The 22,622-nt window shown below is 41.1% G+C and overlaps 1 protein-coding gene across 1 annotated transcript; it reads left to right on the top strand.

Moving 5' to 3' along the window:
- Positions 1-18: 18 nt before the first annotated feature.
- LOC112912819 (uncharacterized) lies at positions 19-21,656 on the top strand. The gene is made up of 5 exons (XM_072747395.1): positions 19-87; positions 301-363; positions 5,018-5,165; positions 5,665-5,760; positions 19,366-21,656. The coding sequence occupies exons 1-5, from the start codon at positions 19-21 to the stop codon at positions 21,603-21,605; spliced, it is 2,616 nt and encodes an 871-aa protein (XP_072603496.1). The 3' UTR covers positions 21,606-21,656.
- Positions 21,657-22,622: the final 966 nt, after the last annotated feature.

Below are 22,622 nucleotides of genomic sequence, written 5' to 3'. Positions count from 1 at the left end.
TGCGCCTTAGGAGAGGTAATGGTCTCCACGACAGAGTCAGGGAGGATTAGGGCCACAGCACACGGGACCTATGCTGTAGCTGAATCTGTGAGCATCTGGGGGAGGGGAGGGCCCCTGGAAGCAGAGAAGGAAAATCAGTTCCTGAGTTCCAGCTGGGAGGTCACAGCTTCTCAACAGCTCCAGGCCCAAAGGACTAGGAAGTTGGGCTTTTTGTGCATTTCAAAGTCCTGCCTGCAGGGGAGCAGTTTATAGGTGGAGAGACTGTGGCTGGCTCTAAAGGTGTATTCTCCTGATCTCCAGGAAGATCTTGTGAGAGGGCAGCCAGAGGACCAGGTGAAGGGAGCAGAAATGGCGCGGTCTCAGGTAAGCCTTGTGTCCCAGGTGAGAGGCCGCTTTGCCTTTTTTGCCTGAAATTCCCTGCATTTGGAGATTGCAAATGTTGATTCCTCTAGCTCTGATATTTCTGCCTCGTGGTTTCACTTATTTTTAAAAACCTTTTCAAATACAATACTCAAGGTTCGATCTTAGAACACTTCTCCCCATCACCTTCTTTCCCTTCTCTCCAACGGGGCTTCCAATAAGCCACCAAAACTATTTATTTTTTATTTTTGAAGATTGTATTTGGGGAATCCCTGGGTGGCTCAGCAGTTTAGAGCCTTCCTTCGGCCCAGGGCGTGATCCTGGAGACCCGGGATCGAGCCCCGCATCGGGCTCTCTCCAAGGAGCCTCCTTCTCCCTCTGCCTGTGTCTCTGTCTCTGTATCTCGCTCGCTCGCTCTCTCTGTGTATTCTCATGAATAAATAAATAAAAATTTTTTTTAAGATTTATTCATTTATTTTTTCAGAGAGAGCGAAAGAGAGGCAGAGACACAGGCAGAGGGAGAAGCAGGCTCCATGCAGGGAGCCCGACGTGGGACTCGATCCCGAGTCGCCAGGATCACACCCCGGGCTGCAGGCGGCGCTAAACCCTGCGCCACCGGGGCTGCCCCCCCCCCTTTTTTTTTTAAATAAATAAAATATTAAAGATTGTTTTTATTTCTTCATGAGAGCCACAGAGAGAAAGGCAGAGACATAGGCAGAAGGAGAAGAAGGCTCCCTAGGGGGAGCCTGATGCGGCAGGATGGGAGAGGGGGGTTCCATCCCAGGACCACCACCTGAAGGAAAGGTAGATACTCAAGAACTGAGCCAGCCCGGTGCCCCAGCGATTGTACTTTATTTTTTTTTTAATTTTATGTACATATTCATGAAAGACAGAGAGGAGACAGAGGCAGAGGGAGAAGCAGGCTCCATGTGGGGAGCCCGATGTGGGACTTGATCCTGGCATCAGGACCTCAGCTGAAGGCAGACATCCAACCGCAGAGCCACCCAGGCATCCCAACAATTGAGGTTTAAATTACAGTTCTGCAAGCTTTGAAAGTGTACCCTTGCTGACAGATCCCTAGAGAAGACACTGAGTCCAACATTCCTGGTGGTGAGGGGATCCTGGGACAGAAGCCGAAGAAAGCACTTGCCCTTTAGTGGCCACCTGGATGCTTTTTCAGCTCTGTGTAGGCCAGGAGTAGGAAAACGCACCAATAAATGCTATAGATATATAAGGGCCAGGATAACTCAGAATACTCTTTAAAAAGAGGAGACTTACAGTTTAGAATGTGAAAAAGATAGTGTATTTAAGGGACGCCCGGGTGGCTCAGCGGTTTAGTGCTTCCCTTCAGCCCAGGGCGTGATCCTGGAGCCCCGGATTGGATTGGAGTTGCACATCCAGCTCCCTGCGTGGAGCCTGCTTCTCCTCTGTGTCTCTGCCTCTGTGTGTGTCTCATGAATAAATAAATAAAAATCTTTTTTTTTTCAAAGATACTCCATTAAAAAATATATTAGGTAGGGATACCTGGGTGGCTCAGTGGTTGAGCATCTGTCTCCTGCTGCGGACATGGTCCCGGAGTCCCAGGATCAAGTCCCACACCGGCTCCCCTCCAGGAGCCAGATTCTCCCTCTGCCTGTGTCTCTGCCTCTCTCTCTGTCTCTCGTGAATAAATAATAAAATCCTTAAAAATATGTAAATATATACTAGGTATTACAAAACAGTGAAAGTATATGTGGCCGAAATTTGTATAAATCCACTGTATTCTCATAATTCAATTACTATTCTAAACACATCAGTAACAACAATCCCCTTGATGACGTTTTGGAATATAGGTGAGGTCCAGAGCCAACAACCAGGAAAGAATTCTTGAGACGTCCTTTGGTGCTAAATGGTGGTTCTATTGAAGCACAAGGACAGGGCCTGCATGCAGGAAGAGTCCCCAACCTGGGCCTGTGAGGGGTGGCTGATTATACACCTGGGAGTTGGGATGGGTTTGAGGATAGCATACTCTCTAAGGAATTTTGGAAGGAAGGTTTCCAGGACCTTCAAGGGGCTGGCAAATGTTGGGAAAAGGCCACATATACCATCTAATAACATCTGAGTCATGAGCCCCTTCAGATGGGTCATATGCTGGGGGGATGATCACCAACACCTACTTTGGGGGTGTAGAAATAAAGGAAATTTCTAAGAGAATTTTCAAAGGTTAAAGTAGACTTACTGGCTCCTGGGGGTCAGGCAAAGATTGCCTTTTGCTCTATGCAAAGTGTGACCATCGAGACAGTTGAGTCTGGAGAGGAATGTCCCTCTGCCTGTTTCAAGGACTTGTCAATGTGCTGGCCCTGGCTCATCATTTGTCCTCAGCTAGCCCTCTGTTCCCCCATCTCTTTAGGCACTGATACTAGTTTGTTTCCTACAGCTAATGTTACCTTCCTTTCCTTGGCTTGCTCCTCTCTGCCAGACTTCTCCCTATAAAATTCATACTTTCCTTCTTATCTTTCCTAAGGATCTTAGACAGGTTTACTGAAGGATGTGCAGAAACTATCACATTTAAACAGGAAACTTCTGAATTTCTCTGGCTTGTAGTTTCTAATAAGAACAAAAGCAAAGGAATGTCCCCTGATAAACACTTGAGATGGGCAGAGTCTGAGAGGACTGAAGGAATTCACAACTGCCTTAACCTTAATGCTTTGTTAGAGGCCAAAAGCAACTTTTGTTTGGCAAAAGCCAGACCTCCAGGATCCTGTAAGTCTTCGTTAATATATGAAAGTCTCTTTAGAAACTCACCTTATCTTTGCCCCCATCTTAAAAGTATATGATGATTGGCTTTTCAAACGGATACCTCAGGTCTTTCTGTCCTTGTGTGGTCCTGTCCCTATGTGTTAATAGAAACAGCTTTTTGCGGGATCCCTGGGTGGCGCAGCGGTTTGGCGCCTGCCTTTGGCCCAGGGCTCGATCCTGGAGACCCGGGATCGAATCCCACATCAGGCTCCCGGTGCATGGAGCCTGCTTCTCCCTCTGCCTGTGTCTCTGCCTCTCTCTCTCTCTCTGTGATTATCATAAAAAAAAAAAAAAAAATTTAAAAAAAGAAACAGCTTTTTGCAACAAACATGTATCCGCATAGCTTTTTGATCCTTAGCTCCAGGCCCACATCACATTAACTTCCAATGGACAGTGAAGGCTCTCACCTTCCTGTAGTGAGATATTTACTTCTGGGAGCAGAGGATCTCAGTCAGACCTCCATCTGGTGGGTTTCAATGTTACTCCACACTTAGTGTCATAGATAGCCTTCTTTTTTTTTAATTTTATTTTATATATTTATTCCTCAGAGGCACAGAGAGAGAGGCAGAGACCTAGGGAGAGGGAGAAGCAGGCTGTCTATGGGTAGCCCGATGCTGGACTCCCCTTGGGATCAGGACCTGAGCCAAAGGCTGATGCCCACTCACCTATCTACTTGAGCACCCCTAGAGTTACTTTCTATTTACTTCTTTGTAATAAAACACACACACAGACACACACAAGAATCACATAATTGACCTATTTCGCTGTCTTAAAATCCTGAAAGATTATAGAACTACAGATAGAAATTATACCCGTGTGTGGATGTCACAGAAAGGAAACTTGGTTTGCTGCCTCACAGATCACTGAGAATAACTTCCTAAGCTGAGACTCACAGAGCAAGGGGGAAAAGTTTCCTGTTGTTTAGGGCCAGGCTGGATATTTAGAAAGAGGGGCCTTGTCATCGTCTGTAGAACTGGGCAGACACCCCACATGCACCTGAAGCCAGCATTTCTACACATACTTGGGTTTTATAACTGCGGTTTGTGCTCCTCCTTGCTGGAGACTTTGGTAATAAAATGAGGTAAGAGACTTTTTTGGTTACTCCACAGGTTACTGTTTGTTTCAACTGTAGAGGGTGAGTCAGGGGTTTAGCTCAAATTGGGCTGGTCCAGGCTGTTCCTCAGGGGGATGTAGTTTTGGAATGGTGCTGAGGTCCAGAACCTTGAGGTCAAGAATTCTTGAGAGGTCTTTGGTGCAAAAACGTGTTTGTATTAAAGATGAGGACAGGACCTATCAGTAGAAAGAGCTGCAGCTGCCGCCGCAGGCTCCTTCTGACTGGCTCCAGTTGCCCAGGGATTGTGAGGAGCAACTGCTTACACATTCTGGTGTTGGGGCAAGTGCAGAGGAAGGGAGTTCCAAATGGCTTTTCATATGCTAAAAAACACTCAACAGGATACAATGGCCCTGTTGTTGTGACACTAAGGTTGTTTTTCCCTCTAGGAAGGTATTCACCTTAAGAAAGTTGAGGACTTCCTCCAGGAGCTTTATACTCAGTAACTGACTCAAGTATTTGTCAAGGGACTGCATTTTACAGGGCCATTTAATGTCATATACCTTTCTTTTTGCCTTCTTTTCCCACGTGGTGATCGGTCCTTACCTTTTGGTGGATAGTTTCTGTTTCCATCACAGGAGACTCTGCCCATGGGGTGTTTTGCCTCAAGTAAAAGATGTGGTGGACGGAGAGGTTAAGTAAATGTGGGGCCAAGGTTGGAGGGTACAAGCTGGTAAACACCTGAAGGTCAGGTCTTGGGGTCTTGCTGGTGACACTGACACCCTCCTTCATCACCTGGGCCGTGATGACTTCTGCCTATGACCACTTGGTAATTGGTATTTATTGCAGAGACTGCTGACATTCAGGGATGTGGCCATAGAATTCTCTCAGGAGGAGTGGACATGCCTGGACCACACTCAGCGGAAACTCTACAGGGATGTGATGTTAGAGAACTACGGACACCTCCTCTTCTTGGGTGAGGATCACTCCTTCCAGATTTTCCATACCACACTCAGGTTTCCTTCCTTCCTTTGAAGACTGTCTGTCTCTTGGAAGATTCCTCTTTGAATGACTGCAATGTGGATCTGGGCAGTAAAGGGAAAAAGTAGTGCTTTATAGGCAGAGACAAAAGTCTTCAATTGCTTCCTTTCAGCTTTAATTTCCTCTTCCTTAAGGTAACATCATCACTTCTGTAGATGCGTGGGAATTTTGTACAGTGAGTGGCAGAAAATAGTACACTCCGTAAGTTAAACTCCCACTTGCACCTCTTATTCTTGTGTCTCGTCCTTGGCTGTAGAGGACAATTCTGAACACTGGACATCTCTCCTGTGTGTTCTAAAGGGGCAGTTGGGCAACAGCCTTCAGGAAATCATTTTCTGTAATCTACAGTGTCTTTTTCTCTTCTCTACTGAGCACAAGAGTGGATTGAAAGTTAGAATCACCAACAATACTCATCCCTTTTTTCTAATAAACAGGTCTCATTGTGTCAAAGCCAGACCTGGTCTCCTTTTTGGAGCAAAAGAAGGAGCCTTGGAGTGTGAAGAGAAAGAAGAGAGTAACCATCCATCCAGGTAAGTGGAAATGAATGAGGCAGATGACAGAGGTGCGGTCCACATGTGAAGGGGGAAGAGAGACCTTAAATTGTGGTGGGAGTAGTTCTCCTTGGATGGATACAGTCTTGAGAAACCTAGTTTATATTTTTCTCCCTGTCACAGAGGGACATGTGCTATCTACCATTATCAAGCTCTTAGCTTCTCTAAGGATTCTCCTTCAGCTCCACTGATGGTCCATCACTTCCACAGGGAGGGCCAGGAGACTCCCCTGGGAGTGGGAGGGTCTCCATCATCTGAGAGGTTCTCCATTGCTGTGAGGGTCCTGGGGAAGTCTCCCTGTTTCTCAGGATTCATAGCCTTAGCCCTTTGTAAGTTTTGTTTTGCCTCATGTGAGAAGCATGTGAGGGTAGTGGTGGGCATACTTGGGGTTGGTGCAGAAATCCTGGGAACACTGGAGACAGATAACACGTTTTCTGGCTTTGCATTCCAATGTTATGGAGGCTTTAATCTTGATTGTACAAAATTGACACTCAGTAATTTCATCAGATAACAAAGCACCTCCCAAAAAGAATAAAATCTAATCCTTTATTTCACTTTGAAAGTTAATTTTTTCTTTGTATGAACTGAAATTAGGATATAACAGTGTGTTCCATTCCTCAGTGGTGAAATAATATAACGTATCTGTTTGTATCCTAGAATTCCTACCTAAAATAATGCCATGGGGGAGCTAGAACATTTAGACCTTAGAACTTGAAGGCTATAATAAATTCTCAATTTTTACCTTCTTTCTTAATACTTGCATCATTGGATGAATTTGTCTTGTATGACGGGAATTTCTTTTTATTTTGTCAAGTGTGTTTTCACTTTCTTAGTTATATATGAGATTCATCTGTTATTTATTAGATCAAAGGTTCTGATATGACATGGGCATGTGAGGTAGAGGGATGTCTGGGTGGCCAGTCAGGTAGTTGGTCCCAGGTCATGATCATGGAGTCCTGGGTTCAGCCCCCTCCATTGGGCTCCCTGCTCAGTGGGGAGTCTGCTTCTTCCTGTGCCTTCCCCTGCTGTGCTCTCTCTCTCTTTCTCTCTCAAATACATGGATAAAATCTTAAAAAAAAAAAAAAAAAAAAGCAGTGAGGTATAATTCGTATAATTCCTGTATTTTGAAGAAAGCTTTTGTTCATAAATATAATTTTACATCAGTGACAATTAGTCATTGGGTTTTTCTTCTACTTTCCTTGGAATGTATCTGAATTTAATCCCAAATATGTATTTTATGTATAGTGGCCTTTAGCATATTTTCAACTTTCTTGGTGTTTATTTAGAAATGAAGATGTTATTTCCTTGGTTCTAAGGAGTGGGATGTAGCCTTAAATCCTCTGTTCAAGGAGGGATATATTAATAAAATAATACATTTGTATAATGCCTTTTTAAGCGGTTGTTCATATGATTTTCACTTACAGCCTTTAATGATTGATTTTATTTTATTTATTTTTTTTTTAAGATTTTATATATTTATTCATAGAGATGCAGAGAGAGAGAGAGAGAGAGAGAGAGAGAGAGAGAGAGAGAGGCAGAGACACAGGCAGAGGGAGAAGCAGGCTCCATGCAGGGAGCCTGACATGGGACTCGATCCTGGGACTCCAGGATCATGCCCTGGGCTGCAGGTGGCGCTAAACCGCTGCGCCAACCGGGGCTGCCCTAATGATTGATTTTAATGAATATTCTTATTTATTTATTTTTTCATGAGCTATGGAGAGAGAGGCAGAGACACAGGCCGATGGAGATGCAGGCTCAATGCAGGGGAGGATGTGGGGATGGGACTGGATTCCGGGACTCCGGGATTATGCCTTGGCCTGAAGACAGACACTAATCCACTGAGCCACCCAGGGATCCTGTAATTAATGCATGTATTTTAATGTAGCTTTCCTAGGGTTAAATTTTGTCTTATTCTGGCTTTGTAATTCCATTACAATGTGCTTCCTTTTGTCTGGGATTTTCCACTACATTAGTTAGTTGTGGTTTCAGTTTTACTTGTGTATTTAGTTACACCATGACCATTTTCTTTTTCTTTTAATTTTTCCATAAGATTTTTTATCTATTTATTTGAGAGAGACAGAAAGAGCAAATGAGAGCATAGCACAGGGGAGGACCCGAGGGAAAGGGAGAAGGAGAGTCCTTGCTGAGCAAGGAGCCTGACCTGGGCTCAATCCCAGGCCCCTGGGATCTGGATGTGAGCTGAAAGCAGACGCAGAACCGACTGAGCCATCCAGGTGCCCCACGGATGACAGTTTTCAAGTACAGAGTTCAGAGACAGACTGAAGGATCGTGACCATGACCTGAACCGAAATTAAGTCCGATGCCTAATATGATTCCTTCCTCTGCTTCACCTCTGTAGTCTCTTTCTTGTTTGAACACTCACCCTCTGTCTGAGCAGCCACCACAATGCATCCAGAAGGTGCTGTCGTTCCCTCTGCTTCCATGTCATGCGTGACAGAAACAAGTCCCTCAGGCAGCAGCCAAGAAGCCAGATCGCTGAACCTACAGGTCACTTGTTTCTTTCTCTCCTGAGGAGAGGTACAAGTTTTTTCACAGGGTGGCCTTTGAGTGTCAGGGAGGGTGAGCTGCTTCTGTCGGGGGCAAGTGTCACAAACTTTCTTAGTGTCTTTGATGTGGCTCTTTTTCATCTGTACCTGCCTGGGGGTGTTGTGTTTTCCTCACTGGCTTCTGGTGCACTAAAAAAAAGTAATTTGGTTCATTTTTGTTTTCATGGTAGAGCAAATCCTGGTGGTTCCGATGTCTCCAGATTCCTCTGCAGTGCTATACTGGGTATTAATTTACACATTAGCATTTTAACGTATATGCATGTGAGTTCACTAAGTGGGATGTCCTATTTTAAATCTTTGAGTTGTGGAGATGCCTGGGTGTCTGAGGGGTTGAGCGCCTGCCTTCAGCCCAGGGCATGATCCTGAGTCCCAGGATCGAGTCCCACATTTTGCTCCCTGAATGGAGCTTGCTTCTCTCTCTGCCTCTGTCTCTACCTCTCTCTCTGTGTGTGTGTCTTTCATGAATAAATAAGTAAATCTTAAGAAAATAAATAATAAATATTTTAATTGTGTCTTTCCATAACACCGTAGGCTTGTTGGCCAAGACAGGCAAAGAAGATTCATTCCATAGTGTGATAGGGGATGATGTGGAATGTGTAGACCTAAGTATTTATGCTTAATGAATGACTGGGAAGGATGGGGTCGTGGAGGGCAGGAGGGATGTGATGATGGATATAAGCATACTGGGACAGTAGCCCATATTGGAGTCTTTACTGCCAGAAGAGATCAGAGATATAAAACAATTGTTGGAGAATCCCACTTTAATTCAGTTATATTTGCAGAATGATGTGTTTGAGTGCAAGGACCCACATCCACTTTTAAACCTACAGATTTTCTGAAAGGACATTTGGAAATTTTGGAAAGTGACCTAGTCCAAACAAAGTAAAGAAATTACTTTGAATGAAAATAATCATTCAAACCATTTCAAATATAAAGTTGGATAAATCATGCTCTGAAATATTTCTGAAAGTCAAACATTTAAAAATTAAGAAAAATTTCTAAATGTGATTGATTTGAAAATTCTTTTCACTGGATTCATTGTTCTCCCACCAGCATGTAATCCTTCCTTATTCCAAAGTCTCTAATTTTGATTAACACAGGATGGTCTTTATCCAAATATCACTGTACAGTAGTTGCCACATAATACCTAATTTGATACAAGTATTCATGTGTTCAGAACTTTGGAAGATCTTCCGTGAGGACTTTATCTTCCATAATTACAGAGGTATTTATTTTTTTTAAAAGATGCTATTTATTTTAGACAGAACAGGCAGGTATAGCAGGTGGGAGGGGATGCTGACAGAGAGGGAGGAGGAGACTCCCTGCAGAGCAGGGAGCCTGGTGGCAGGGCTTGATTTCAGGACCCCGGGATCATGACCCTAGCTGAAGGCAGATGCTTAACCAGCTGAGCCACCCCGGTGCCAATACAGAGAACCAGTATAAAAGTAATAAAGGTGGGAAAGTCTAATAAAGCTCAAATCTCATTGTATATCCTGTACCCTCGCTGGAGAAAGGACTTCCAAATGTAGCAACTAGAGCAACGCTTTTAAGTTGTGTTCAGCACTCAATAGCAGAGATCTTACAATAAGAATAATGTCTAAAATGCGGCAAAGTCTTCAACTACTACCCTAAACTTAACAGCCTAACGTAGACAAATGTACAATAAAATTTGACAAAAACTTTATGCAAAACTACAAACTTTGTGATCAGAGAAGTACATAGTGGAGCAGAGGGTGCATAGTGAGGGGAAGCCCTTAAATGTAAAGAATGTTCAAGGCATTTAATTCATAACCAGAACTATTCAACATGAGATAATGCATCCTGTGGAATAACTTAGAGTTGTTAAGAATAGTGTCCACATGTATGCCTGGAACTGCACTCTTATTGAACATCAGTAAGATAACAAAGCATACTGGGCAGAAACCATAGAAAAATGGGATCCCTGGGTGGCTGAGCAGTTTAGCACCTGCCTTTGACCCAGGACATGATCCTGGAGTCCTGGGATCGAGTTTCACATCAGGCTCCCTGAAGGGAGCCTGCTTTTCCCTCTGCCTGTGCATCTACCTCTCTCTGTGTATCTCTCACGAATAAATAAATAAAATCTTAAAAAGAAAAAAAGAAATGTAAAATTGATGCAAGACCTTTGGTTTTACTGCATACTTGAGAAAAGAAACATCTTTATAAAGGATAAAAACATTAAGGACATAAATAATTGGTAAGTTGTGAAATGGAAAGGAAATCTAAATAACATCAGAATTCACAGAAGAAAGCAGTAAGTCAATATCACTTTTCAGGCATGATCTGTAATCAAAGTATTTATTATAGAGAAAAATCCAAAGTTAAAACACACAGATCACTCACATCTCAGCCTTGGACAATGCAAGTGTTAGGGGCACCACCTCTTTACAATTGAAAACCTGTGTGGGTCAGCCCCAGTGGGGCAGCAGTTTAAGCTCTGCCTGCAGGCCAGGGCGTGATCCTGGAGACCCTGAATCCAGTCCCATGTCAGGCTCTCTGCATGGAGCCTGCTTCTCACTCACCTGTGTCTCTGCATCTCTATAAATAAATAAATAAATAAATCTTTAAAAAAAGAAAACCTGTGTGTATCTTTTTGAGTGCCCCAAAATGAAAACCATCCCTGTTTCCTCATGGAAATAACTCGTTGTTGACCTCAGAAGCCTCACCTGGAACATAAACAGTCAATCATCGCAATTTTGGTATGTTACCTGTATTATATATGGTATTTTTTATAATAATGTTAGCTTCAGAATAGAAAATATTAAGTGAAACCACATTACAGTACTGTCCTGTATTCATATATATATATATATATATATATGGACCTCCGCTGTTGAAACCCATGATACTCAGCGGTCATCTGTATCTGTTAATATCCCTGTCAGGATGGAGGAGGAGATGGTTGTCTGAAGAGAGATTATTATTTTCGGTGTGTCTCATTTTCTTTTGACCATATTTGACATTTTTTGCATGGCAGATGTTAATTTTACTCTGAAATCATCTCATCCCAAGGCATTACCATTTGTGAACATGTACAATGATTTGGTTGCTGCTGTCTCACAGACATGCAGGGCTCTGGTATGAGGGGGACTTCATTCCTACCTACTTTAACATGGAAGTCTAAGGACAGGGATCCCTGGGTGGCACAGCGGTTTGGCGCCTGCCTTTGGCCCAGGGCGCGATCCTGAAGACCCGGGATCGAATCCCACGTCGGGCTCCCGGTGCATGGAGCCCGCTTCTCCCTCTGCCTATGTCTCTGCCTCTCTCTCTCTCTCTGTATGACTATCATAAATAAATAATAAAAAAAAAATTTAAAAAAGGAAGACTAAGGACATTATAATGTACAATTAATGAAGAAAGTCCACGCTGCTTGTGGCTGACCTGTAAGCGTGATAGAAGTCCCGAGGAAGTAAGTGTCCAGGGCACCTTTCCTTGCATTAAAGTACCACAGAGAAACACTGAATTTTAAATTTTTTTTCCATTTGCATTTTAAGGAGAAAACAGTGGTAGTTTATTAAAAGCTGGATGTATCTTCAGGATAGCAATTGATCCAAGTCAAGAATATTAGTTATGCAGTTGACATAATGAGATTTTCACAGGTCCCTGAGGGAGGTATAACTAACTCTTCCCATAACCTGTATTTTATTAAAGATTCTATTTACTTATTCATGAAAGACACAGAGAGAGAGGCAGAGACACAGGCAAAGGGAGAAGGAGGCTGCATGCATTGGTCACGTCCTGAGCCGGAGGCAAACGCACAACCACTGAGCCACCCAGGTGCCTCCCATAACCTGTATTAATGTCTTGTATGAATCTCATAACTAACATCAAAAAATATTTAAATAAGTTCCAATTCACTTTCATCTGAATTCCATTCATTGTACAATGTGAACAGAGTGTATTTGGGGAGATCTCAGGAAGCTCAAGGAGAGCATGGAGAGAAGGCAGAGACATAACTGGGAAGCCAAGGAAGACTGTTAGAGTCAAATTCATTTATGAATAAAGATTTGTGTTATTCACATTGTATGTGTGTGTGTGTGTCTGTCACAATATTGACATGACTAAGCATAGACCTTTTTTTTTTTAAAAAAAAAAAAAAGGTTTTATTTATTTATTCATTTATTTGAGAGAGTGACAGAGTGAGGGAGCATGAACAGGGAGGAGAGGGAGAAGCAGACTCCCCACTGAGCAGAGAGCCCAAGGTGAGGCTCTATCCTAGGACTCTGGGACCATGACCTGAGCCCAAGGCAGACCCTGAACTGACTGAGCCACCCAGGAACCCCATATAGAGCATTTCTAGGAATGACTTACCTGTGGATAACTCAGGAATGAGCTGTGACTTCGTTCCTGCAGAGGTTGTCCAATTTAGCCCATATCAGACTCACCAGGAGCACTTGTAAATCTTAGATTGCTGTGTCTATCTCCACATTGCCATGTTAGGACTTCTGGGGTGCACTCCCCAGATTTCCTTTCTTACACTTTTTCAGGGACCTGTCCAGGGAACCCACTGTGAGAACCAATGACTAGAAGCAGATGTCTATAAGATCCCAGATTCCTCCAGGGATCCCCTTGAGACCAGACCATATGGACACCCAAGAATCTTGACATTTGGGGAATGCTGGGTGCCCACCATGGGCTCTCTCTCTCATGGTGGAACAATTGTAGTTCCAGCTGGCCCCTCCTGGTGGAGCACTGTGCTGGCCCCAGGGAAGGTGCATTGTGGTCAGACTGAAATTGTTCCTCTTGCCCTTCTAATGTCCCCCTTGTCTCTGTGGTCCAAGGGGTGCTTCAGTCTCACTCTTGAGTACTGAGAGTTGCCTAGTGATGTCTATCTCAGAAGTACTGAGGTGGAACTACCTGCTTCACCATGTTGATGATGTCATCCCTCTGTGATAAGTATTTTTTTTAATGTCTCCTGAGCTAAAAATAAATGTTTCCCTATATACATGTATGTATATCTGTGTATGTTTATATGTGTGTATGAATATGCACTCAAATATAGATTATGCTTGTTCTCCATGAAATAGATTATTGAAATCCTGTACATCTAGATCTTGAAAAATAAAACTACTAATAGTGACCAAGTCCTTTGGCGTTAAAGGTTATTCAATAGGATTTTTATTTTGCCATGCCTCTTGTTTGGTTGGTTTTCACTACACACGTTTTGTTCCGTTTTCTTTTTTTCAATTTCACCCTCATGTTTTAGTTCTATCTCCAGAAAATTCCAGTGGAATATATTCGAGCAATGCTTTGTGTCACCAGGAACATTTGGTTTATTTGTGTTTAATATCTTAATGAAGATATTGGGGTTTGGCTATACTACATTTTTTGTCTTTCCTAATATGCTCCCTGTTTTTTTATTCCTTTCTTGTGTTCGTATAGGCATTTTAAGAAAATAATTGTACATTTTCTTCTTTTTTTTTCTGTGAACAATGTATATCAGTACCACATTGCTTGAGCTAGAAACTAAAGCATTCTTTGAAAATCTAGTCCTTCCTACATTTATTTTCACCTTGTCAATATATACTTTATGACAGTTCTCTTTTTACATCTAGTTTTTTGGGGAGGTTTTTAGAATTTTTAAATTTTAAATTTTATTTTTATTTATTTTTTATATTAGCAAGTGAACATTTTTAGGACCCCATTTCTGAGCAATTTCTGCCCCTAACACAAGGCTCGAACTCCCAAATCAATAGTTGCATGTTCCACAAACTGAACCAGAGAATTTCCCCATGTCGAATTTTTTTTTGAAGTAAAGTCACATATATAGAACATATGTTAACAGCTCAATTGAATTTCACAAACTAAGCAAGTCTCTATAAACTGTTGAAGTCAAGAAACAATATTATTTGACCTCAAAAAAAATATTACTTGACCTCTGCAATTCTTTTTATTTCCTTGGTACCTTTCCACAAGGCTCAGCACTCTTTTAACGCAGAAAGCCATAGATCGCTGTCCTCATTTTTGTACTTTATATAAATGAAATCAGGCAGTGGGAACTCTTGTATTTGGCTTTTATTCTATCTATGCTTGTGAATTGATCTGTATTCCTTCATGTTATTGTGCATCATTCTTTAGAATATATCCATCTGACTCCATTGTGTGAATATCAATTGATACATCATTTTATGGCTAATGGAGGGGAATGATTTTCAGTGCAGGACTGTCATGATAGTATTGGCATGTAAAATCTATAACTTATCTTTTAGTGGAACGTGCACACATATCTGCTGGTTATATAGATGAGATCAAATTGTTGGTAAATATGTTTAATCATACTCAACTTTAATACCAAATACACTAAATACTTAAGATTTTATTTATTTATTCATGGAGACATACAGAGAGGGGCAGAGACACAGGTAGAGGGAGAAGCAGGTTCCCCCAGGGAGCCTCATGCAGGACTTGATCCCAGGACCCCAGAATCACAACCTGAGCCAAAGGCAGAACCTAGCGTCCCCAACCACACACTCTCTAAAACTTAGTAGTTTATGTCATTTTCTCTATCTCTCTTTTTTTAAGATTTTATTTATTTATTCATGAGAGACAGAGACAGAGACAGAGAGAGGCAGAGACACTGGCAGAGGCAGGAGCAGTCTCCATGCAGGGAACCCAATGCAGGTCTGTATCTCCGGACCCTGGGATCATGCCAGGAGTCAAAGGCAGGCACTCAACTGCTGAGCCATCCAGGCATCCCCCAAGTGGTCATTTTATCTGCTTTTTTGTTATTGTTACTATGGAGTTGGGCATTAACCTTTTGATAATCTCTTTTTCAAAGTATCTGCTGGTTTTTTCTTCTGTTTTGGTCCTTTTTCTTCAGGCTTTATATATATATGAATGAGTCCTTTTTTCCTTCTATTTGTCTTTCTTGAACTTATGATGCAGAGAAGTTCTTAATGTAATCCAATTTGTCATTTCAACCTTTACGGTTGGTGGTTTTTATCATTTTTTAAATTTTCTCATATACTAAGACCACAGAGATAGACCCTTTGTGTTTTTCTAAAAACATCATAATGATCTATATAATATCATTTTTTAAAATATTTTATTTATTTATTCATGAGAGAGAGAGAGAGAGAGGCAGAGACAGGCACAGAGAGAAGCAGGCACAGAGAGAAGCAGGCTCCATGCAGGGAGCCTGACTTGGGACTCGATCCCGGGTCTCCAGGATCACGCCCTGGGCTGAAGGCAGATGCTCAACCGCTGAGCCACCCAGGTGTCCCTGATCTATATAACATCAATCAGAAATGTATTAAGAGTCATTGTTCTCTAGTTTGTGTAGTGACTGAGGTTTTCTGATTTTTTTCTTTTTTCTCAACATGGCTAACAAATTGAAGTGTATTCTGAAAGTGTTACCTTGTGGTTTCTTTTCATTTGCTTAAATTAGTCATTTCTTCACATGAATTAATAGCACCACAGTCTTGGAGCGCACTTCCACTGTACTCTTTCTCCAGCTTTTCCTGGCATTCGGGACATTTAGGAATCTCAGAGAACCACACAACCAATGTCAGGTTGGATGTCAAAGCCTTCAGTGCGCCTCTCTATTCTAATGAATAATTATTCCTATATCCCAAAGCAGAATGGCCTCTAGAGCCTTGACAGTAGCAATAATTCACTGTTGTTTTTTTTTTTTTAATTTACTTGTTATAGATTGTAGCTGGAATTTTTGCAAACCAAAGCCGTTTTACCATTATCTCTCTCCTTACTTCACTGGAGGTAGGTTAAGTTCTACAGATTTTATTGTCTAATACAAAGTTTCTGCTTTTTATTTGTTTGTTCATTTGTTTTTTAGCCTGCACCTATAAGTGAAATCATATGTTATTTGCTTTTATTTGCCTGACTTATCAGCACAGTACTTTCTAGGTCTATTTACAGTGTCCAGCACAATACCTCCTCGGTCTCTTTTCATTGTCATCAATGGCCAGAAGCCACAAAAATGGCAGAAACAGAGCCACTCCAAAAACAAAACAGAACTGGTGCTTTCTGGAGTGGAATGGAGAGGGATGATGGGCCAACTGGGTAAAGGGGAATGGAAGGTATAGGCTTTCAGTTATAGAATCGATAAATCATGAGGCGAAAGGATATAGCAGAGGGGATATGGTCAGTGGTATTGGAATCTGGTTCTATGGTGCTAGGTACTCTCCACACTTCCATGGAAAAACATTGAAGTTGCTAATGGATGTCAAAAGAAAGCCAGAGTAGCAACATGTATATCAAACAAACTAGAGTATTTTGTTCTTCTACGATGTTTATCCTGCTTTGGTACCAGTGTAATGCTAGGCCTCATAGGATGATGTTGAATATGTTCTGTCCATTCCACTATTTGTAAGATTTTGATGAAGATTGTCATTAGTTATTATTATCATTTTAATGTTCGGTAGAACTGACCAGCGAAGGTTGTGGTCCTGGGCTTTTCAGTGCCTGGAATTTTTTTATTCTACATTCAACTTTCATTCTTGTTACTGGTCTGTGAAGATCTACTTGTTGGGTTTAAGATTTATATTTCAATCGTGGTAGTTTTATATATATATATAGGGGAATTATCTGGGATTTTACTAAGTTACCTCATTTGTTCGTATATAATTGTTCATGGCAATCTGTTATCACACTATGTATTTCTGTAGTTATCTGTTGTGTTTTCTGTCCCATTTCTTGTTTTCATTTTTGAGGCTTCTCTCCTTTTTTCTTAGTTAATGTAGTGAAAATTTTGATTATTTTTTGGAAAATCTGGACATTGATGTCAATGTTATGTTACTGTTTATTATGGTCTCTATCTCTGATTTTCTTTGTTAGTTCCTTTCTCTACTTGATCACATCTAAGTTTCTTCTTTTTCTAGTTCCTTGTCTTATAACCTTTAGAAGAAAAGTTGGGGGTGTCTAGGTGGCTCAGTCGGTTGCGCATCTGACTCTTAATCTCAGCTTAGGTCTCCATCTCAGGGTCTTGGGTTCAGGACCCAGTTAGCCAGTTAGGCTTCATGTTAGGTATGGAACCTACTATAATAAAGAAATGAATAAATAAAAAAGAGAAAAGAGTTGAAACTGCAACTTAATTCAGGCATTTATAGTATTAAAAAAATTGAAAATGGAGTGTGTCTTAGAAAAAATTACTAGAAATAAACAATACCAGTGATAGCCAACAAAACAACAAAAAAATAAGGATTCTTTAGGGTTTTTTTAAGGATGTCATCCGTAAAGAGATAAACTTGCATTTTCTTTTCCCATTTGGATTCATTTATGTTTTTTTTTTCCCATTCAGACTAGCGTATCCAGTAATGTGTTGAATAGAAGTGAAATCCCTTTGTTATGATCATACAGAAGAAGCTTACTTTTTTTTTTTTACTATTGAATATATTAGATTTCAGGTTTTCATACCTATATGACGTTTATTAAGTTAAGGTGGTTTGCTTCTGTTCCTACTTTCTTGAGTGTTTTTAATAATGAAACATTGTCCAGTATGCTCATATTCTTGTGCTGCAGCAATATGATTGCCATTTTTGATCTTCATTCTGTTAATGTGGAGCCTTTAACTTATAGTTTTCCATATGTTGAAACACCCTTGAATTCCAGGAAGAATTGCCTTTAATTGTGCTGTAAAACATGCTTTAGATTCAGTGCTAGTTTGCTTTTTTTATTGTGGACTTTGTATAACTGCGCCTCACAGGTAGTAGTTTGTAATCTTCTTTACTTGTACAGTCTTCCTTTGCCTTTGACAACCTGGTAACACTTGAGTCACAGAGACTATTTTGAGAATTTCCCTTCTCTTCCCTCCCTGAAAATGTTGGAAGAGATTTGAAATACCTTTCCATGGGACTCCTGGGTGGCTCTGCGGTTGCGTGTCTACCTTTGGCTCAGGGCGTGAAACAGAGTCTCTGGATCAAGTCCCACATCAGGCTTTGTGCATGGAGCCTGCTTCTCCCTCAGCCTGTGTTTCTGCCTCTGTCTGCGTGTGTCTCTCATGAATAAAGGAATAAAATATTTAAAGAAAAAAAAGGTACTTTTACATTAAATCTCTGAATTATCCAGTAAATTCATTTGGAATAAGACTTTTCTTTGTTGGGAACTTTTTTTTTTTTTTTTTTTTTTTTTTTTTTGGGAACTTTTAAATTACTTTTTCCATCTACTTAGTAGTTGTAGATCAATTGTGACCTTTAAATATTTCTTCAGGAAATATTTATTGGAATCCTGAAATCTAGAGAGCTTACATCTTTTTGAAATTTATATACATTTTTGGTATCTCTCTTGGCATATAGTTATCCATTGTCACTTCTTATTAGTTGTGTTTTTATGGTATCAGTTAATACTATCTGCTGTCACCTCACTTCTGATTTTACTTTACCTTTTTTTTCATTCTTACTTGATTTTGTTAAAAGTCTGTCAATTTTGTTGATCCTTCCTGAAAACCAACTCTTCCTGTTGTTGATAATTTCCCTTTTTTTTTTTTAAATTTTAATTTATTCATGAGAGACAGAGAGACAGAGAGAGAGAGAGAGAGGCAGACAGAGGCCAAGGGAGAAGCAGGCTCCATTCCATGCAGAGAGCCAGATGTGGTACTCGATACCGAGTCCAGGACCACACCCTGGGCTGAAGGTGAGGCCAAACCACTGAGCCACGCGTGCTGCCCTATGTTTTCCTATTTTTGCTGTTTCCTCTTTTGTTCTTTTCTGTTTATGTTTAAATTTCCTCCCTTTTGCAAACTTTGGACTCACGGGACTTTCCTGATTTTTTGTGATACAAGAAAGTAATTTGTACTATAGCATGACAGTACTACAGTACTACTACTATAGCTGTAGTACTACCGCTATCTATGTGGCTATGTGGTCAGTACATTCTGTGTTAGTTTATGTGTCCACTGAGGAACAAAGTCCTGATGATTCCTTCCGAGCCATCTTGCTGATGTTCTCTGACTGATTTTCAGGTTATCTATTAGTGGTTGTCAGCATATTCATCTGAGAGTAGTAAGTGGAATAATTTTACATTTCTCTTTCTTGATTTCTTTCAGCCATATCTTCTCGTGACACCCAGAGCTTGCTGTCAAAGCCAAGCATCGAAGCTTCTTTCCAAAGAGTGTCAATGGGTAGATTAAAAAATAATGCCATTGAGAATTTACACTTCATGACAGACTGGGACAATGATGGAGAGAGTGAAGGGCATCAAAGACATCATGAAGGCCACAACCATACTGAGATATCTGCGCATAATAAGAATCTCCCTGGCCAAAATGGTGAAGGATATAGAACATTTTCAGTAACCTCCCTTTTTAAGTCGGCTACTTCCACAAAGCAGTGTGTTTCTGAAAACAAAAGCTCAAATCAAATATTCAAACTTACATATTTAGGGAACAACGACGGTTTGGAAAATCTGGGAAGTTACCTAGTCCATGCTGAAAATAATTATTTGAACCCTTGTGAAAAAAGAATCGGATTGACTATTCAGTCAAATATTTCTAAAAATCGGAGATTTAAAAATGAAGAACAAAGTGCTAAACAGGATCCATTTGAGAGGTGTTTCACTAAGGAGTCGATCCTACAAAATTACCAGAGCCTGTTCAGTGGAGACAGAGTTGCCCAGTGCAGTGAATCTGAGAAAGCATTTAACCAGGGCTCCAGTGTTAGTCCATGTGTGTGGACTCAGTTTCTAGGGAACCATCATGAGTATAGTAAATGTGGGGAAGTCTTTTATCAAAAGTCTAACCTTAGTACACATAATAGTATAAATACAGAAGATAATCCTAAAAATGAATGTGAGAGTGCTCTTAACCAGTCCTCCAATGTTGATGATCAACAGAGAATTCATGTGGGAAAAAACGCATTCAGGTGTAATCAACCTGGTAACATGTTTTGTCAAGCATCAAGGCTAAGTATATACAAGACAGCCCATAGTGGAGAGAAAAGTGACATTTATAAGGAATGTGGCAAAGATTTTGACTTGGACTCAGTACTATCTCAACGTCACGGACTGCGTACTGGAGAGGAACCATACAAATGTGAAGAATGTGGCAAAACGTTTAAGGTCTGCTCATCCCTAAATACACATAGGCGAATCCATACTGGAGAGAATCCTTACAAATGTGAAGAATGTGGCAAGGCCTTTATCCATTGCTCACACCTTATTATTCATCGCAGAATTCATACTGGAGAGAAACCTTACAAATGTAAAGAATGTGGCAAGGCCTTTAAGACTCATTCAGGTCTTATTCAACATCACAGAATTCATACTGCAGAGAAACCTTATAAATGTATAGAATGTGGCAAGGCCTTTAAACATAACTCAAGCCTTACTCAGCATCACAGAATTCATACTGGAGAGAAACCTTACAAATGTAAAGAATGTGGCAAAGCCTTTAAGCAGCCTTCACACCTCTCAAAACATCACAGAATTCATATTACAGGAGATCGTTACAAATGTGAAGAATGTGGCAGGGCCTTTACACAGCACTCACGCCTTACTCAACATCACAGAATTCATACTGGTGAGAAACCTCACAAATGTAAAGAATGTGGCAAGGCCTTTAAGACTCATTCATATCTTACTCAACATCACATAATTCACACTGGAGAGAAACCTTACAAATGTAAAGAATGTGGCAAGGCCTTTAACCGGCATTCAAGCCTTTCTAACCATCACAGAATTCATACTGAAGAGAAACCTTACAAATGTAAAGAATGTGGCAAGGCCTTTAAACATGTCTCTACCCTTACTCAGCATTACAGAATCCATACTGGTGAGAAACCTCACAAATGTAAGGAATGTGGCAAGGCCTTTAATAAGCATTCATATCTTACTCGACATCACAGAATTCACACTGGAGAGAAACCTTACAAATGTAAAGAATGTGGCAAGGCCTTTAACCGGCATTCAACCCTTGCTAACCATCACAGAATTCATACTGAAGAGAAACCTTACCAATGTAAAGAATGTGGCAAGGCCTTTAGCCAGCATTCAAACCTTACTAACCATCACAGAATTCATACTGAAGAGAAACCTTACAAATGTAAAGAATGTGGCAAGGCCTTTAGTTGGCATTCATATCTTACTCAACATCACAGAATTCACACTGGAGAGAAACCTTACAAATGTAAAGAATGTGGCAAGGCCTTTAACCACCAGTCAAACCTTACTCTTCATCACAGAATTCATACTGGAGAGAAACCTTACCAATGTAAAGAATGTGGTCGAGCCTTTACCCAGCACTCACACCTTACTACTCATCATAGAATTCATACTAGACAGAAACCTTAACGAATGTAAAGAATGTGGTGTGCCGGGGATCCCTGGGTGGCGCAGCGGTTTGGCGCCTGCCTTTGGCCCAGGGCGCGATCCTGGAGACCCGGGATCGAATCCCACGTCGGGCTCCCGGTGCATGGAGCCTGCTTCTCCCTCTGCCTGTGTCTCTGCCTCTCTCTCTCTGTGTGTGTGTGTGACTATCATAAATAAATTTAAAAAAAAATTAAAAAAAAAAAAAAAGAATGTGGTGTGCCTTTAATCACCTTTCAAACTTTACTCATTATCAACGGAGTCATACTGTTGCACCCTGGCTCACGGGTGCCAACCTGTCCCGGTGGACGCCCCAGAGACTCAGACCCCAGACAGGTAGATGCAATTAGCAAGAGGGTTTATTGAACGTTTGTGCAAACGGGCTCTCCGCCTCAGAGGTGGAAGAGAGCCCCGATTAGCAATTACAGGCATCTTTTAAAGGCAAAAAAAAAAACCGCTTAAAGGCAAAGAAACCGGGGGAGTAGCATAGCATCCAGGTTATTGATTTCTCAGAAGGTCAACATGAACCTGTTCAGGGACATTTCAGTCAGGGCGTGGGGGGGAATGGTTTTCTTGTCTCGGTCATCAGAATATTTTTTGTTGCTTAAATACCAGGAAGGCGCAGGGATGGGCTGCCTCTGGATTAGGGCTGGTCCTACTCACAAGGGGGGGGGGGGTGTTAAGTTCTTTTTAGCAACAAGAAACTAGATTTGAAGGGAAAATGATCAAGATTCATTTCTTCTACAGTAATTTATCCCTTCTTTAAGACAGATTGCCTACATCTAAAACTGTATACAACAAAATTATATAAGTATTCCTTCATTTTACAATGATAAATGAAAAACTAAAAAATTATCCAATCTAACAAGGTATGCAATGTTCTTTTATAGTTGTTGTCAAACTGTGAGAGCAAAGTAACTCATGGAGTGTAACAATAATGGCTGAATAATCACAGCATTAATAGAAAAGTATTTTCACAGAACCACCTTTCCCCTCTTCCTA

This window comes from Vulpes vulpes, chromosome 1 (assembly GCF_048418805.1).
Source record: "Vulpes vulpes isolate BD-2025 chromosome 1, VulVul3, whole genome shotgun sequence".
NCBI classification, from domain to species: domain Eukaryota; kingdom Metazoa; phylum Chordata; class Mammalia; order Carnivora; family Canidae; genus Vulpes; species Vulpes vulpes.
Note: the sequence above shows the minus strand (reverse complement) of the source record. Positions and strands in the feature narration are given on the sequence as shown.

Bases quoted from the DNA above. Each gene is read 5' to 3' on its own strand.
- LOC112912819 (XM_072747395.1), top strand. From the start codon at position 19: ATGGTCTCCACGACAGAGTCAGGGAGGATTAGGGCCACAGCACACGGG. The intron at 364-5,017 runs GTAAGCCTTGTG...CTATGACCACTT, and splicing joins CAGAAATGGCGCGGTCTCAG to GGTAATTGGTATTTATTGCA. The intron at 5,166-5,664 runs GTGAGGATCACT...TCTAATAAACAG, and splicing joins CGGACACCTCCTCTTCTTGG to GTCTCATTGTGTCAAAGCCA.